The sequence below is a fragment of the Equus przewalskii genome, chromosome 26 (genome assembly GCF_037783145.1).
Source record: "Equus przewalskii isolate Varuska chromosome 26, EquPr2, whole genome shotgun sequence".
NCBI lineage: Eukaryota > Metazoa > Chordata > Mammalia > Perissodactyla > Equidae > Equus > Equus przewalskii.
The window spans coordinates 28,763,396-28,782,471 of record NC_091856.1 but is presented as its reverse complement, the minus strand read 5'-3'; the positions used below and the strand labels follow the sequence as shown (position 1 = coordinate 28,782,471).

The 19,076-nt window shown below is 38.0% G+C and overlaps 1 protein-coding gene across 4 annotated transcripts in view; it reads left to right on the top strand.

The window, feature by feature from the left end:
- The window catches only part of SCAI (suppressor of cancer cell invasion), a 143,459-nt gene that overhangs the window by 83,887 nt on the left and 40,496 nt on the right, over window positions 1-19,076 (top strand). For all 4 annotated transcript variants that reach the window (XR_011533584.1, XM_070596467.1, XM_070596466.1 and 1 more), the window contains 4 exons: window positions 11,693-11,788; window positions 12,335-12,421; window positions 13,550-13,648; window positions 18,492-18,588. Coding sequence is in view for 3 of the 4 variants with exons in the window: in XM_070596467.1 (XP_070452568.1) it covers window positions 11,693-11,788; window positions 12,335-12,421; window positions 13,550-13,648; window positions 18,492-18,588 (379 nt within the window). In the remaining variant the exon portion in view is untranslated. The remainder of the gene's footprint in view (window positions 1-11,692; window positions 11,789-12,334; window positions 12,422-13,549; window positions 13,649-18,491; window positions 18,589-19,076) is intronic.

The following is a 19,076-nucleotide window of genomic DNA, read 5'->3' as shown; positions in this document are numbered from 1 at the left end:
CCCACAACTAGAAGGACCCACAACTAAAATGTACAACTATGTACTGGGGGGATTTGGGCAGAAAAAAGCAGGAAAAATAAAAGAAGATTGGCAACAGTTGTTAGTTCAGGTGCCAATCTTTAAAAAAAAAAATTAATGCTTTTCTAGAGGCAAGTTCTGCAAACTGGTATAGTAAGGTACATGTTGTTTCAGAGATTCTAGCCTAAACTATCTGTACAAGCTTGTGATACATGCTTTCATTTTATATGGCGTACCACTCAAAAGAAGTCTACTTGCATTTGGGGTAGACCAGCACTGGAGTGCAAGGAGATAGCTTCATCACATGATCTAGAGAAGCATTGACTGATAAAAATTTCATGTAAGCTGCAAATGTGATTTTAAATTTTCTAGTAGCCACATTAAAAAAGTGTATAGCAACAAGTGAAATTAATTTTAATATATTTTATTTGATCTAATGTATCAAAAATATTTTATTTCAACATGTAATCAATATGGAAAAATTATGAGATCTTTTATATTCTTGTTCTCAATATGTCTTTGAAATACATTGAATATTTTAGACTTACATTTCACTTCAGAGTAGCCACATTTCAAGTGCTCAGTAGCCAGGTGTGGCTATTGGCCCAAGCAAAATTCCTCCAACTTTAAGCTTCTCTTCTCAAAATGGTCCATTGTGCTTTCCCATGATTACATATTGGCTGTTTGGGGTTCTTGTTGTCACGGGTCTGTCAGATGTCGCTGTTTGTTTGTTCTGTCTCTTCCTGTACAGATGCCCACAGCCTGAAGGTGCTGTGGGTGTTGGTGATTTGTCCCCACCCCCCGTACTTTGGGATTTGAGAGAGACCGTATCACTTACTATATGCATTTGCTAGGGCTGTCATCACAAAATACCACAGACTGTAGCTTAAATGACAGAAATTTATTGTCTCATAGTTCTGGAGTCTGGAAGACCACCATCAAGGTGTCAGCAGGGTTGGTTTCTCCTTGAGGCCTCTCTCCTTGGCTTGCAAGGGGTCATTTTCTTGCTATGTCCTCACATGGTCATCTCTCTGCGCACATGCACCCGTGGTGTCCCTCTGTGTGTCCTGACCTCCTCTTCTTGTAAGGACGCAAGTCAGATTGTATTAGGGCCCACCCTAAAGGCCCACTTTATCTTAATTACTGCTTTAAAGGCCCTGTCTCCAAATGTAGCCACATCCTGAGGGTCCAGGGGTTAGGACTTCAACATATGAATTTTGGGGTGACACAGTTTAGCCTATAACACTTGTTTTTGCTGAAAATGTTGTCAGTGGGTTTTTGAATTTGTTATCTAGTTCTGTCTGTTTTTGGAACATATCTCAGTAGATACAAAACTACTGCCAGCATTTCCCCAGAAACCAAAAAATCAGCTATTTAAATGCTATACCAAAATATTAAACCATAAAATAGATTAGTATATTTCTCATTAGTTCTTTTTAACTATTAAAGCTCAGTAGAACCTGCCTTTGTATGTTAGCTCTCTCTCAGGTCTTAATTGTCAGGCCCGGCTAGAAACAGAGAGAGGGCCTCTTCACGTTTTAAGTTGCTTTCGGAAGCTAGATCAGGGATTGGTTAGGGGGAGGGTATTTGTGGTTTGTTTTTAAGATCCTCGAGGAGGAATGTAAAGAGAAAAAATAAAGATATTTTAAGAACTCTGGATTTCATTAAATCCTCAAAACAGCCTCCTTTATGCCTATTTTCTCAGTTTTACGGATGAGAAAACCAAAGCTTTGGCAGGTAAAGTAATAGCCCATGTTAATATGATGGATTATAATTTGGGAAGTCCTGCTTCAGAGAAGTTTTTCCTCAGTATAGGAGTAAGGATCCCAGCCTCAAGAGGGGCTCTGGTAGCCTCTTCTCAAGAGGTAACACAGGCGAGTGCTTGACTCGGAATGGCGGCAGTTGGCTTCTGGCTTCTTGCTCTCATCGCCTTGATTCTCAGAGGGATCCACGTCTGTAGAGCTCCTTTGGGCATCGCCACACCTATAGGATAGTCCGGGTGGGACTAGTGAGGTGTAAGGCGCCAACGCCTGAGAGGGCACATGCGGTCTAAAACTTGGCAACCTCTTTTTCTATGAGCAAGATACGATTAGAAAATAAATCTGTTAATAGCTTGTTTCTAAGTATAAGAATCTTTATACTTCCATGGATCTGGTTCACAGAGAGGAGGAGATGCCATTTCATAGCTTTCTTTGGCTTGGCATGTCTAAATTCAGACTAGGGGTGATTATTCAAAGCTATTCAAATTCATAAGCTGTGATTAAGAATGGAACAATGTCTTAAGTACCTTCTGTGTGCCAGCACCATTTGAGGCACTAGGCTAGGGACAGGGGCAGGATGCAAAGATAAATAGCATGTCTGTCTGCAAGCTGATCAAACATTCTGGCACATTCTCTCTCTCTCTCATTGAAGAAGAGCTTTGCTCCCTCTTCAGTAAACAAAAGGATTGATAATACAGTCATGCACCACATAAGGACATTTTACTCAGTGACAGACCACATGTATGACAATAGTCCCGTAAGATTAGTACTATGTAGCCTACGTGTGTAGTAGGCTATACCATCTAGGTTTGTGTAAGTACACTCTAGGATGTTTGCACAATGATGAAGTCACCTAACGACACATTTCTGAGAACGTATCTCCGTTGTTAAACGATACACGACTGCAATAGTGTCATTCAGGTACCCTCCCCTAAAGAAAACACTCGGCCTTAACAGCCTGGGCCTGTTGATACCCTCAGTGCTTTCAGACTCACAGATCCACCCCTCAACCTAAATTTGAAAACCAGGTATATCAGTGAGTTAAAAAAAAAGTGTTAAAACAAGGAAATGCACAATTGGGCTCCTCAAATCTGAAGCACCATTTTGTGTGGTATACAAATGAACACAGAGGCGTAGATTGGAACAAAGGTGTCCCTGCAAGATAGTCCTCTCGTCCTCTCTGTGTAAATGAGAATGTGTCGTGGGGGAGTGTGCTCCTTGACTGAAGACCTTGTTCCAAGAAGGTGAGTTACTCCTTGGCCTTTGACCAAAGCTTTGTCGGAGGTCAGCAGCATCCCAAGACCTGGGGAGCAGAATGAGCTCCCAGAGAAGAACTTTACTAACCTAGAATCAAAATCTAGGTTGTTTTTCCATATGTCAGAAAGGACAGAGCATTAGATTAGGGGTTAGAAGGTTTGAATTTGAATCATAGCTCAACAATTTACTGGCCATGAGTTTCCAGGCAACTCACTTAAGCTCTCTGATCCTCATTTTATACCCGGTGTGTGTGTGTGTGTGTGTGTGTGTGTGTGTGTGTTTGTGTGTGCGCGCGCGCGCACATGCACATGCTTACCTATACACATGCATACCTTGGGGAAGTCAAGCATTTAAGGACCAGACTAAGGACAGAGACGCCAATGAAAGAGACTATAAGAACAGAAAGAAGAGAGAGTTACACGATGGTGAGGAACTGGTCAACAGTGTCGTGCCGCAGGCAGGACGGATGTGCGGAGGACTAAAGGTGACTGTTGGACTTGGATTTTAGGCGTGGGTAGGCGTCAGTGATCCTAGCTAATTCGCTTTAGTAAAGATTGTTGATTTGTAGAAACTTGGAAGGAGTTTTCTAAGTGTTGACATTTCAACATTACATTTGAAACATCTTTGAAAATCAGGTCTAGTCCTTTGCACCATGTGTATACTTCTTCCTCCTGTAGTCTCCCAACTTTGGCTCATAGAGTTGAGGATTTAAAAAAAGAGAGAGATTAGTGTCATACTTTCAATTTCCTCTAAAGCCTTGGAAAAAGAATATGAGCAGCCAATTTATAAGACAGGTGCCTTTGCAAAATGTGAAATAGAAGGTCATTGAGTTTACAGGATAATTCCCAGAGCCCCATTTAATTTAATTCTATGGACCATTAATTTCCCATCTCTACTGACAGTAATAATGACCAAATGGTGCATTCAGAGTTTAAAACCAGAGTTCAGCTCTGAATAGTAGACAAATTTATCTAAAACTCTTTATGAAAGTGCTATAGTTAATTTTAGACTTGAATCATGTTGCAGTGGTTTGTATATTAGCTTCTATGATGGATATCATTAGAAAAAGGATCACAGGATTTAGCCTTCAGGAAGTTAAAAAAAAATTTAAACCCTATTTGGAAAAAGAAATTGCTGTCTCTATAGCTGAGTCTTTAGACTGGAGTGGTAGATGTTCTAAATTCTTTTGAGGAAAGTAGTATAGAATTTAGCCAACATTGTTCATAGCTATAAATCAGAAAACACTTGTATACTACACCTTGCTGTCAGTTTCCTTGTTCTAGCCTTTTAGATCACCTTTTATGTGCTTTTAGCCCTCAGACAAAATTCCCTTCCCCTAAAACCCTTTCCACTGTCATCTGAAATTATATTCATGAAATAAAACACTGAGTTATAGTTTTGTTTTCTTCCTTAACAGGATGTAATACTGAGGTTTATTAAATTTGTCAGGTTTGGAAACTCAAAGGAACTTGCAGGCAAATGCTTTCTTGAAAATTAGCCTAAAGACTTTCCATAGTATCCTTAAAGAAGCACCCAAGAGTTGTCAGTTCTCATGAAGCTGATGTTGCTGCCTAATGCTTTTATATAATACTACAGTTTTCCTAGCAACAGCTACTTGGTAAAAGTCTTAAAGAGTCTAGCAACAACTTCAATTTTAAAATATCTGATTAACTGTTCTTAATGCAACCTGTCACTAGAGATCCATGGAGACATAAAAAGATGAAAACTTGCAATAAATCTGGAAAACTAATATCTATAGTTAACCTATTTTTGTAATCTGAAATGAATTTCTACTTATCATAAGGATAATAGAAATAGATTAAAAAATACAGTCACTCGGGGCCAGCCCGGTGGCTCAGCGCTTGAGTTCGCACGTTCTGCTTCGGCGGCCTGGGATTCGCCAGTTCGGATCCCGGGTGCGGACGTGGCACTGCTTGGCAAGCCGTGCTGTGGTAGGCATCCCACATAAAATAGAGGAAGATGGTCATGGATGTTAGCTCAGGGCCAGTCTTCCTCAGCAAAAAGGGGAGGATTGGTGGCAGATGTTAGCTCAGGGCTAATCTTCCTCAAAAAAAAAAAAAATGCAATTACTAAGGATCTTTTTGGACACGTCTTCTCAGACAAGGGAAACAAAAGAAAAAATAAACAAGTGGGACTTCATCAGACTAAAACCTTCAACAAGGCAAGGGAAACCAGGATTGAAACAAAAAGACAACCCACCAACTGGGAAAAAATATTTGCAAATCAAATATCTGACAAAGGATTCATCTCCATAATATATAAGGAACTCACACAACTCAACAGGAAAAAATCAAACAACCCGATCAAAAAGTAGGCAGAGGATGTGAACAGACATTTCTCCAAAGAAGATATACAGATGGCCAATAGGCACATGAAAAGATGCTCAACATCACTGATCATTAGAGAAATGCAAATCAAAACTATACTAAGACATCACTTTACATCTGTTAGAATAGCTCTAATAACCGGGGCGGCCCCGTGGCCGAGTGGTTAAGTTCATGCGCTCCACTGTGGTGGCCCAGGGTTTCGCTGGTTTGGATCCTGGGCGTGGACATGGCACCACTCATCAGGCCATGTTGAGGCAGTGGCCCACGTGCCACAACTAGAAGGACCCACAACTAAAATATACAACTATGTACGGGGGGGGATTTGGGGAGAAAAAGCAGAAAGAAAAGAAAAAAATAAAAAAGAATGGCTATAATAATCAAGACAAAAAATAACAAATGTTGGAGAGGTTGTGGAGGAAGGAAACCCTCATACACTGCTGGTGGGAATGCAAACTGGTGCAGCCACTATGGAAAGCAGTATAGAGATTTCTCAAAAAACTAAAAATAGAAATACCACATGACCCAGCCATCCCACTACTGAATATCTATCCAAAGAACTTGAAATCAACAATTCAAAGAGACTTATGCACCCCTACATTCATTGCAACATTCACAATAGTTAAGACATGGAAGCAACCTAAGTGCCTATTGAATGGTGATTGGATAAAGAAGATATGGTGTATATGTATATATATATATATATAGATACACACAATGGAACACTACTCAGCCATAAAAAATGACAAAATCGTCCCATTTGCAACAACATGGATGGACCTTGAGGGTATTATGCTAAACGAAATAAGCCAGATGGAGAAAGACAAACACTGTGTGATTTCACTCATGTGGAAGATAAACAAGCACGTAGACAAAGGGAACTATTTAGTGGTTACCAGGGAGAAGGTGGAGGGGTGGACACAAAGGGTAAAGGGGCCACCTATGAGATGACTGACAAATAATAATGTACAACTGAAATTTCACAATGTTGTAAACTATCATAACCTCAATAAAAAAAAAAGAAAAAAATGCAATTACTAGCACATTCTTGTTATGTATGGGTGCCTGAAAATTTCACATAGGAAACCTTTTGCTTTTTTTAACTCATCGTCTTAACATCTGGTACAGAAATTCAAATCTTCTGGCCTGGCCCCTTGGGCGAGTGGTTAAGTTTGCGCTCCACTTCGGTGGCCCAGGGTTTCACCAGTTCAAATCCTGGGTATGGACCTAGCACCACTCATCAGGCCATGCTGAAGCGGCATCCCACATGCCACAACTAGAAGGACCTACAACTATGTACCAGGGGGCTTTGGGGAGAAAAAGGAAAAATAAAATCTTTAAAAAAAAAAAAGAAATTAAAATCTTCTTTCATTCATTAATTCCACTTACAAAAATTTGCCTTTTAGTCATATCACGTAACTATTCAAATTTATTAGTATGAAGAAGCTTATTGTAGCATTTTTATAACGGGAAACCTGAAGGGATTATAAATATCCATCAGGAAGGGACTGGTTAAGTAAATTGGTTCATTTTACACAGTAAATATTGATGTAATTGTATATGCATTAAAGAAATCGGATATGTTATTAAATTAAAAAGGCATATTACAGAACATTATATATAGTTTGGTCACATTTGTGTAAAATAATACAAAAACTCACATATATACTTAAATGTGCATAGAAAATGCATTTTTAATGGCGGATATTTCTAGGGACTAGAATTGAGGAGAGGGGTAATAAGGTATTTTTTACTTCTTGCTTTATACGCTTTATAGTATTTTTGTTTTCCAAGAGAATTATATTATTTTCAAAATAGACAAAGAAAGAAAGAAACTTACAGTCTCTGTGATAGATTGTAAAAATCATTCCCTTGCCTGTGTCCTTGCTTGCGAGTTGTCCTCTCCCGCACTGACTCTGGGCCTGGCCATGAAACTTGAGTTGGCCAATGGGACAGTACAAATGTGATGCAAAGACTTAAAAAGAAAAATGCACATTAGGGCTGCCCTCTGTTTTGCTGTTCTTGGGATCCTTGGAACAGGTCATGTAAAGAGACCCAAGCCAACCTGTTGGATGATGAGAAACACGTGACCCAGCACCCTAGCTGCCAGCCAGGCAACTGCTGGACGTCTGAAGGAGGCCATCCGCCGCTAGCTGTCCACAGTTGCACGAGTGAGATCTGGCTGAGCCTTGTGCTGCAGTCTTATTAGCTTATAATTGGCTTTGTTTCTCTCATGTGTCGTATCTCTCTCTCTGATGATCTGCCCTTTCTCTTTCGCCTATCCAAATCTCTGTCTTCATGCAGCTTTTCCTGACTACTCAGGCTCTTCAATGTATCTCTTTTCTACATTCTTCTATTACTTTTACTCAGTACCATGTAATTTAGTACTTACATGCTATTTTTTTCTTTTACTGTGTATGTGTTAGTCTTTTCTATCTAACTAAATAATAAACTCCTTGATTGTAAAGATTGTATTTCACATTAGTTTCTCTGGCCTTCATAACACTTAGCACTTGATAGAATTGTGTGTGGCAACCAGGTTTTCTCCTTCCATCTAGTATCTTCAAAATACATGTTGCCTAATTGCAGTGCAGGTGTCACCAATAGCAAGATACCCCACTGCTGCAAGAGAACAGCTACACAAACATAAGCTGCATTTGTTTGTGCCCTATAGCTATCTCATTTCCATGGAAATTATGTATCCTTCACTAAGGAAGTAAAAAAATATATAGCAGGTTTGTGTGTGTGTGTGTGTATGTGTGTGTGTATAAACATGAAAAAATGTTAGTGATATACCTTTCCCCCTAAAACAACCAATCACCGTAAAATATACCTCAAATTTCTATAAATTTGTATAGTTTACCAAATACATTCAGCTTATTTAGTTATGTGAGATAAATAAAGGATTTCTTTTATACTTGAAAGGTTAAATTTGGTTAAATGAGAGAATTTATATTTTAAAAGTCTTTCCTTTTGCTACTAAACATTTAACCGTTTTCCTTGCTTTAGGTATTTTGGTAGACATTTGGTATAGGAATAATTCTACGGCAGGCACTTCTTAATTGAAAACAGTGCTAGTGGTGATCACAGGGGTATTGATTCAGACGAAGCGGTACTAGCACAGAGATAGACAGTTAGACTGATGGAAAGGAGTAAGTAAAGAGCCCCAAAACAGAAACACTGTATTTTGTCTGGCAACCCCAAGTAGAAAGGATGGCCTAAATTTATAATCTGTGAAGCTGGAGATGGTACATGGGAGTTCATTGTACTATTTTCCACTTTTGTATAAGTTTGAAACTTTCTAACGTGAAAAAGATTTTTAAAGACGTAACTTAAAAAATAGAGATACTTTTCACAAAAGCAACAAAAATATGAGACCTTGCAATAATGTGAACCAAGAAATATTAGACCTTTATGGAAAAAGTTGTAAATTTTACTTAGTGACAATGTTTTTAACATAAATGGAAAGAGATACTATTGACACTAAAAATTATTTAAAACTGTCAATTATCCAAGTAGATCTCTAGATTCCTTCCCATTAGAACCCATTAGGGCTTTTGTTTTGTTTTGTTTTTGGTAGAACTTTGATAAGCTGATTTTAAAATTTATATGCAAGTATAAGGAACCAAGAATAGCCAGGGTACTCCCAAAAAAGAAGAAACATGCCAGACTTATAAAGTTATAGTAATTAATAGAATGTTAATGAGGAAGTAGAAAAACAGACGAGTGGAATCGAACAAAGAGCTGAGACACAACATAAGGGGAAACTGATGACTGCAATTCTAGTTCTATCATACTAGGCAAAAGGGTATATATGGTATATAACTCTATGCTTGTCCACTATTCCCCAGCGTGGATGACTAGGCAAATAAATGAAATAAAAGCCTAGCACCGACGGACACGATGGACCCAGGGCAGGTAGCAACCACCCTGGCGCCGAGGGACAATATTTTGATCATCAATGCTTTCTATCGAAAGATTAGAGATCAAAAGGGGGAAATGACAAATTGAAATGGCAAGCAGTAGGATATATTGGAGTATATGAGGAAGCCATTTGGTATAAACCTAATTCAGCCTGACTTTGTTTTTTCCAAAAGGGCCTGACTGTGGCCATTGAGCATGCATTTGTATATCTGCTTAGACATTTTGAGATAAAGGTGCAACTTCCCTCCCCCTCCCAACGTTGGCATCTCCTTAAAGATTAAGCATCTTTCCTTAGGCTGGGAACCGATTGCAGCGCTCATCTGTGACCGCTCAGCTCGAGGCAACAGACCTGCCACCCTGCAGGGTTCACCGAGACAGCAGACCTATCTGCTGTTTCCATCAATCGCTGTGCCGACAGAGCAGCCTTGTGACTATTGTCAAAGGGACATTTCAGTCATATGTGAAACATCCTCTTTGAGGGTATATAACCACCCTGTATACCCCCACTTCTTTGGAGTGCTCTGTTCCTTTGTGGAAAGACTCTCCTAGGTTATAATCCTCAGATTTCAGCTCAGAATAAACTCACCTAAATTTTCAAAAAAAAAGGGTATATATGTGTTTATTTTAAATCATTCAGATAGAATTTGTTATACATATCTGAAATTCAATTTTGGTTATTTTAAAGAGTTAAATTTGAAAGGCAAAATTTTAAATCTTTTAAAAGACTATATTGTATAGATGAATTTCTTTAAAAAGACAGAAAAAGCACTGAACATAAAGATTAAGATTGATAAGTTTGATAATTACTTATAAAAAAATTAAAAATGAGAAGGCAAGTCCTAGACTGGGATAAGAAGTGTACCACACTGTAATCAATGAACGATTATTGTTCTTTTATAAAACAATGACTTCTGTCAGTACAACTCTCACAAGATTTAGTTGACTTTCTCCGTTTGATTCAAGTTAGCTTCCAAGTACCAGTAGCCCATACCCACAGTTGTTTGAGACGTGCCTCTCTCTCTCTTCTAGACTTTATTACAGATACCTTGAGCTTATCAGGTTTCCACAAGACAGCCAAATCCTTAGATTCTTTTCCCTGATCTATTTTTTCCCTCTGAAAGAATGTACTTGGGGCAATTTTTGTATATTTACTCACAGGCTTTAATGAAGAAGTTTTGCTCTGAGGATGAAACTCAGTTTTAAGTGGCATTTCTAGCTAACATTTCTCAATTGTATCTTTTACACTTATGCATTAGAAATTGCTGTCTGTCCTGAAAGTCCTGGAATTTGCAGATTTTCTCTTTTCAACCCTGCTTATAAGTAGTTCTTTTCTGAGTTCATCTCTGTCTTGTATTTTATTAAGTACAGCTAATAGCATCCAGGGCTAGTAGCATACTATTTTTCCTGGCTTCTTTGTATAAATCCACATTGTCTGTTTTCCAAGTTATTGCAGGTAAATGCAGTTTTGTCACTGTATTATATGTGTCATCATTTTTCCAGCCTTTGGTAACAGTTACTTGCCATTCAGTCCCAACGCCAGTGTCACGTATGTTGTGCATTTGTTATGGCAATAACCTGCTCCTAGAACCGGTTTCTCTAGTGGCTTGTCCTGAGTAAGGCTGCTGTAACAACTCTGAAATGTTAGTGCCTAACTACAATAGAGATTGCTTTGTAGCTCCCAGGTTAGCTCCAGGTTGTAGTTCTGAGGCTCCATTCAGTGTTTTACTGTTTTCCGGGCCGAGGAGCAGCCCTGTGTTGTCTTAGGTCAGGTGGAAATGTGAAAATACTGACCCATGTAATATCTCTTGAATATTCCCAGACATGGTGTAGATAACTTAGAACTGGATTTCATTGGCCAAAAAGTTATATGCCAGGCCCAGAGTTTGTATGGTAGGGATGTGTTTGTCTCTGAGGGATGCACTGTGAGTCACCAGCCCAAGGACAGGGACGTATGGTTTCACCTTTGGGGAGACGACAGAATAGTTGAGAACAACAATACCACTTGCACATCAGCTTGTAGATATATTCCCTAAAGCAGTGTTTTCCGAGTGCTGAGTTCTTAGTGAAGATAAACATTTGGAAGTTAACGGTATGTAAGTGAGTAGGAATAAGATTCCCCAGGGAGAGGAAGGAGCGTGCTAGAAACCTCCTGGCAGAGGCATCTACAACAGAAACTAAGATGAGCTGTCAGTGGTGCAGGGAAGAATAGGAAAGAGCACATCCTCCACCTTGTTAGAGAACTATTTCTTCTCCAAAAATTTAAACTTTTTTAAAAAAGAAAGCTCGAATGCAAATACGTTAAATCTATCCAGTTCGTACCATCACAAGACTTAATTTCCAAATAACGTAAGAGATTTAAAATTAATTTATGTGTATTTCTTGTTACAGAGATTTGCCACAATATGGACAGAAGCAGTGGCAGTCCTATTTTGGAAGAACTTTTGATGTTTACACCAAACTCTGGAAGTTCCAGCAGCAGCATCGGTAAAGGAATTTTATGTTAAAGGAGAGTGGAGGTCCATTTAAACCTTTACTACCAACCACAGTGCTTTCTCTCAGTGCATTTTAATGTATTTCATCTTCATTACCCAAATGAAAACAAATTGACTTTTTAAAAATTTATTTAAGGTTTTAAAATGTAATATTCTTATCTGATTTTTAAAGACAATATTTTATCTGAAATGGTTCAGCTTAACTCTAACATAGGCAGGCTGATTCATGGTGTCATTCTAAAATAGATGTTGTTTATTAGCCAAAGCTATTTGGGGGTTTTGCTTCTAATTTTCATGAACATAGCTCAAAGAAATTTCTTTTTATATCTCAGCTTACTTTAAATAGACGTTTAATAGATGCTTTTTGAATTTAATTGAATGATTATGTTGAAATCTCATGAAAAATTCATGAACCTGAATTCATGAATTCAGTATTTCAAGCTGAATTGGGTGGTATTTTATCCTATTAAATTTACAGATTTGGTTATTTTTGAAATTTATGTCTCATTTCTATTTTCTTATCTCCTATATAAAACAGACAAGTCTTGGATAATCGGTATGGCTTGAAGCGGTGGCAAATAGGGGAAATTGCTTCTAAGATTGGGCAGCTATACTACCATTATTAGTAAGTGAACTGAATATGGAAAAAATAAACCGTTGTCCTGATTTAAACACAGCATGCAGAAATATGCGTAATGTACTTACTTGGTAGGAGAGAAAACTAAAGAGTTACAAATGAAGCCCAATAGTTCAGATCATATTGATCAAGACAGTGTTATGAAATGACCTTCCGTAATCAAAGTAACATTATTTGCTTCAAAGCCTCACCTTCCAAACAGTTCATTTGGTCAGACTCATTTATAGCTTAAAGAAGTGTGATCTTGGTTTTAGATAAATGATAAATCCTAAACGAGTTTATAGTTCTTAACAGCTTCACTTAAATTTTGATATTATACAGAGACATGTCATAGCTCGTGTGTTTGAGTGGTTTTCAGGAGGATACTTGAAAACTCAGACTTCTAGCATATGTCTGAAAGCTCACATGAAGTGCATAAAGATACTTTTGATTATATCCTTAGAGCAATGACATCTATATAGTCCCACCCATGAGTCAAGGGAAGAAGAGAACTCCTTTTAGGAATCTAGCTCTCATTATCATGAAGTAATATCAGGTATACCATAAAAAGACTTGGACCATTTGTAATTTAATAGGCCAGAAAATTCCTTCCCCTCCCTGTCTTTTGGCATGCTACCCAAAATTCCCACCATTAGAATCACTCTCTTGGGTAGAATATTTTCTTAAGAAGTCTCTTGTAAAACTAGAAATGTTAAACAGAGAACCTAATTCATTGCATCCTCTGAAGATTAATATGGATTAGTGCATTTCTGAGTCCTGTGAGGAAAAGCTAAAGGGCCAAAGGACACGTGACTGTATAGATTTGGGGAAGGTCATGGAGGCTCTGGTGCTGGAGAGAGAGATTGAACTGGGTGGAATGCTGTCAGTCCCTTTGAGGAATGAGAATAGTGTGCACTTGGGGTGCCATCAGGGGAGGCCTGGGAGCAGCCGGCAGGTATTTCTTTTCGATTATTATTTACACATTTTAAGGGTGATATGATTATTGCTTTGCTGATTCAGATTTAGGAGAGTCACTCCCATCCCCTCATGTAGACGAATAGAGGAATAATGGAACAAATATTTATCATGGTAAAGAGTTTGAGACACTGTCAAATTTAAGGATATTTTCTCTCATAGCCTACGCACATCTGAGACCAGCTATCTGAATGAGGCATTCTCCTTCTATTCTGCGATCAGACAGAGATCCTATTATTCTCAAGTCAATAAAGAGGACAGGTATGCACCCACTATGTTTTTAGAAAGAGGAAGATAAAATATTCAAAATTTTTAGTGTGTGTGGAAATTATGCAGAAAAACATATTTGTTTATAACTTTTATTCATTTAATGGGCTTTAGTGAGTACCTACTCTATCCTTGGCCTTCTTAAACATACAGGGGTATGTTACCTAAAAGCAATAGATATTGTAGATGTTGTAAGAGATGTCACAGTCCCAGATAGAGTCAGAGCACAGAGGAGGGCGGATCAGTTCTTTATGAAAGATCGGATCACACAAAGTTTCATAGAAAAGAAACAACTCCGGAGTGAGGCTTAACTGATAACCTTTGTTCTTTTTAGCTGCATGATCTCTTTTTCTTTTTTGAAGATTTTATTTTTCCTTTTTCTCTCCAAAGCCCCCTGGTACATAGTTGTATATTTTAGTTGTGGGTCCCTTTAGTTGTGGCATATGGGATGCCGCCTCAACTTGGCCTGGCGAGCGGTGCCCTGTCTGCGCCCAGGATCCGAACCAGTGAAACTTAACCACTCGGCCCCGGCCTGTGTGATCTTATTTCACATGCCTTCAAAAGCCTGTTGACAACTGTCATGAAGGACTAAAGAAAAGGCTGCTAATGCTGTTCAAATTTTCTTTTATAAACCCAGTACTGTTTTGCAGTTTTATAGCTCCATTGTTAGGGAGAAAAAATCGTGTTTTTCATTCCCAGTAGTAATCTATTGAGCATTTATTGTATATGGTGTGGTAGATGCTTGGGTGAGTGAAGGAAAAAACAAAAGAAGAAGGTGTGCAGGTGTGCTCTTGCCCTTTCAGACGGTTATCTTCTCATGGGAGTTACAGACATATTTGGGGTACAGGTAGATTGTGATGTTATAAATTCCATATGAGGATGGAATTATTGAAGAAATCAGGGAGCTGCTCAAGAATCTTTGTTGCTGGCATTCCTAGAATTATTGGAAGAGAAAATTCAGGCATAGAAGATCTGAATGTTCTCAGCTGCCAGCGACAGAACTCAGAGTTGTTATACAGCGAAAGATTATATTTTCTTAGCAATAGAAGAAAACATGGTTTTCACATATTTTTCTAGAGAACACTTTGTGGTTGGCTATCATTCGATTTCCAGCTAAACAGCAACATTTTTGGAAAGCCCCACTCTTGTAAATCCCCTTCATTCCCTTGCAAATCATGTTCAAACTTGTCTGGAGGAGTTTCTTTTGATACAAGTAAGCTGTGTAGATGCTGAATTCTGCATTTTACCCCCAAGGTCTTTTGGTCATTGTGTTACTTCGCTGTTCTATCAGAAGTTCCATCTGTTACTTTTCCTTCAGATTTTCTTATGGTTTTCTTATGGTTTGCTTCACATATTTTCACTACAGATATATTTCCTCCAACCTCCCCCCCTGTTTTTTGCATACATATATGATTTATCTGAATTCTTGGTAAGACAAATTGTATCTCTTAAAGTGCAAAAGGGCTATGTAACAATTTATCAGTATGGAAAAGACATAGAAGCAATTTTAAGCAGCAGTGAAATAACTTGTTCAATTCACTGTTCTGTATTTTCTAATTTGCAAATTGGCCTTGGGCCCCTTGGCTTAAAACCCAGCAGTTTAATTTATTAAAATCATTTCCTATCCTAATAGCAAACACCACATATGAATTGTTTTCCTGTGCTGCCTCCTAGAGCAGGGCAGATGAACAGAAGTGGAATTATTTGGAACCAAGATGACAAAATCTCTTGGGGCCACTAACTTAGCATCAAAGGACAATCCAGCGTGCAGAATCTTGACCTTGTTCCCTGTACCTTAGGGAGGCCTTTGTTCAATTTGTAGGTGGTTTGTTTCTTAGTTCACACAGGGCTAGGGGGCCAGTCAAGGTGGCAGTTAGCAACAGCTGCTAAAATCAGCAGCCGCTAGATTAAAGCTAAGTAAGAAGGTATTCCACAATTTCACAGTTGCTTTAAAAAATCTCTCCTTAAAGGGGCGAGTTCTTTCTGCACTGTCTCAGTACCTAAGGATTGTGTCAAAGCCAGGAGGAATGGTATGTTCCAGCAGTCAGCAGCGTGACTGCCTGTCACTAAGCATAGATAACTCTCAGAATGTGTCATGCCATGGGCTCATCCTGCTCAGTAGAGGAGACGTTACCACTTACGCACTTGTCCTGGGAGCTGCAAACCCCAGCTGTTGCACATGACTGAGGCTGAACCTGGTCAGAGTTAGAGGTGGAGAAGGTAAAGTTTCTGAGCGCACTGAAGTTGGAGATTTTGCAGCTAGCCACCTGGAAAAACATTTCTCACGCAGCTATATACTTAAAGAGTCGGTGACCTACAAGTAGTGGGCCTGGCAGGTTGGAAAAAGCTGCAATTCTGGAGTGCAAGAAGAACTTTGTCAAGAGAATCATGATATCAACTCTAGTGGTGACAGTATTGAAATTTTTTATAGCAGGAAACGTGAATCTAAACTTGAAGACCTTGACACTTCCTAGTAGTAGCGTTTATAAGGGAGATCTGATGTCGACCTTTCCAGTGAGGGTCACAGGATGACTTTTCACAGGGGAGTGGTTGGTTTGCTGATGTAAAGGATTTTTCCAGGAAGAGGAAAGTTGAAACTAGAAGGAAGGGGTGGTATACAAAGATTGGTGAGAAAAAGTTATCCCCTTGTTTCCTAAAGAAGCACAGACTTCATGAGACAGTAATCATTGTAATAATGACTAATTGAGGTTATCAAGATAAAATGGGACCAAATCCTGGATGAAAATAACATGGAAGAAGAGAAAGAATTAGATCACACTAATAAGATCCATTTATTATTCAGAAGAAGCTTAGAACAAGTGAAGTTTTCTTGTTAAAATATTAAGAAAAATATTTTAAAGAACATAAGGAGAATGTGTAACTTCGAAATAGGTAGAAGGGGGAGGGACGTGAATAGTAAAATTATGATCATTACAATAAAAGGTAGAAAAGGAATGTATACTAAAAAGTATGATTGGCACAAGATAAAGTAGAAACAAGTCCAAGCACATTGGTAATCACAGTAAATGAGAGTGATCTAAACTTCCTAGGTCAAAGATTATCAGTATGCATTTTTAAGAAAAATCCAATAATATGCTGTTTACAAGATATCCTCCTAAGATATAAGGTACACAGAAAAACATAAATGAGACAGACACTAAGGGGAAGAAATGCTGCTGTATTTATGTGTACATTATTTATATTTAAGGCAGAAAATGTTATTAAGGATAGAGGTTTACTTCTTAAAGATAAAAAGGAGCAACTCAGGAAAGTATAAAAATCTTAAACTTGTATATGCCCAATAATGTAGCATTATAATAAAGAAAGCAAAAGATGGCATATTTTCAGGGGGAAATTGAGAAACGGTCTAATATACATGGAAATTTTTAATATACCATACTTAATAATTTATCAAGAAGACAAATTATAAGATTTCAGTAGCATAATTAAAAAGTTGTTCTAATGTGCATAAAATTGCATGCAACAATAAGTGAATGTACATCATTTTCGAGCTGATATTAAACTTGTATGAAATTGACTTATACTTGCCACAAAACAGGTTTTGATAACTTCGAGTATATGTTTCTAACCTTCGGGCCATTTTATTAAAAATTAAGAATGAAAACATAGTTTTTAAAAGTCAATAAATTAGTCAATTAGTGGACACATTTCTAAATAATTCATGGATCAAAGAGGATTTTTAAAAAATTCTATTATGGAAAATGTCAAGAATATACTGTTGTAAGGTTATTATATTTGTAATGTAGGAAGTGGAAATTGGGACTGTCAGGGTTGAATTGATAAGGGATAAGCATAAAGGATCAGGTATGAAAGGACGCGAAATTGGTTGGAAATAGTCTTTGATAAGGATGCGTATTGCTGCTCCTAGCAACCACTAAAAGAACAATAATGAGGAGATATAAGTAAGAAGCCAACAGGGGATGTAAAGTGGGACACTACAGTATATTTCATTAACAAAAGAAAGCAAGAAAGGAGCAATAGAGGAACACAGGCACAGAAGGGGCAATTGGAAAACAAATAGCAAGGTGGGAGACACACACCCACCCACCCAAAGTAACAATATCGTTAAGTGTAAATGGTCCAAGTACCTGAGTGGACAAAGCAGAGATTGTCAAAGTGGTTGAAAAAGCAAGACCTAACTATACACAGTCTACAAAAGATGCGTTAAAATAAAAAGGCACAGCTGCTTGAAAGTAGAGTGATAGAAAAAGATACGGCATACAAACAGTAAGTGTAAGAAAACTGGCTTGATTATATTAATGTCAGAAAAGTAAGATTTCAAAACAAAGAATGTTCTTCCGGGACCTCTTTCCACCTCCTATTTTCCTGCCTGTCGTCTTCTACTCTTCCTTGTAGTCTTGATTTAAACATTACTTTCTAGGAAGCCTTCTGGCACCCAAGATCCAGTCCTTTAGGCTCAAATAGCATCCTTTATTTCTCTTATCGTTATAATTATTCCACTGTATTTTAAGTATTGATCTTGTCAACATTTTTAGTACTTTTCTTTTTGTAAGAGCTGTGAAGAAGGGGCCGTGTCCATAGTTGTTTGTTGTTTGTCATTCTGCTTTCAGCACGTAGCATCAGGTCTGATGCATCGAAGTTCTAGATGTTTGTTCAGTGATTGAATATATGAGTGAACAACATAATGAATCAGTGAGTAAGAAATGTGTTAAAAGAGTGTAAGTTATGTGCAGAAATGTTTATAACTGTGCCAAATAGGATCAAAAGAGCTTAAAAGCTATCAGAAAGTTGGAAAAATCAAAAAGCATCTTTCCTTTTTTAATCTAATGAGTAATTTTCCATTTATCTACCGTAGACCTGAGTTGGTAGTTAAGAAGCTACGATACTATGCGAGGTTTATAGTAGTTTGTCTTCTTCTCAACAAAATGGATGTTGTGAAGGATCTGGTGAAGGTAAGTGTCCTTTAAAATAATCAAAATCCTAATCGCTGATTGTGTATGGGTAATTTTGTTTTTTAGAAATAGATTTTGGACCAGCCTGGTGGCACAGTGGTTAAGTTCACACGTTCTGCTTCAGCGGCCTGGGGTTCACTGGTTCAGATCTCAGGTGTAGACCTGTGCACTGCTTATCAAGCCATGCTGTGGCAGGCGTCTCACATATAAAGTAGAGGAAGATGGGCACAGATGTTAGCTCAGGGCTAATCTTCCTCAAAAAAATAAATAAATAAAAATAGATTCAGGTAAAAATAATTTTTGATATATCTAAATTATTACAACATTCAGAATATGGTAGCTTATGACAAGGGTAATGATAACAAAATTTTCCAATTCTCTTCATATTTCAAACACTCACTAATCAGAGATAATTATCTTAGTTCCTTGCTTTTATCTCTTCAGCATGTTTTACATTTTATCATCCACATCAGTGGATGGTTAGGAAA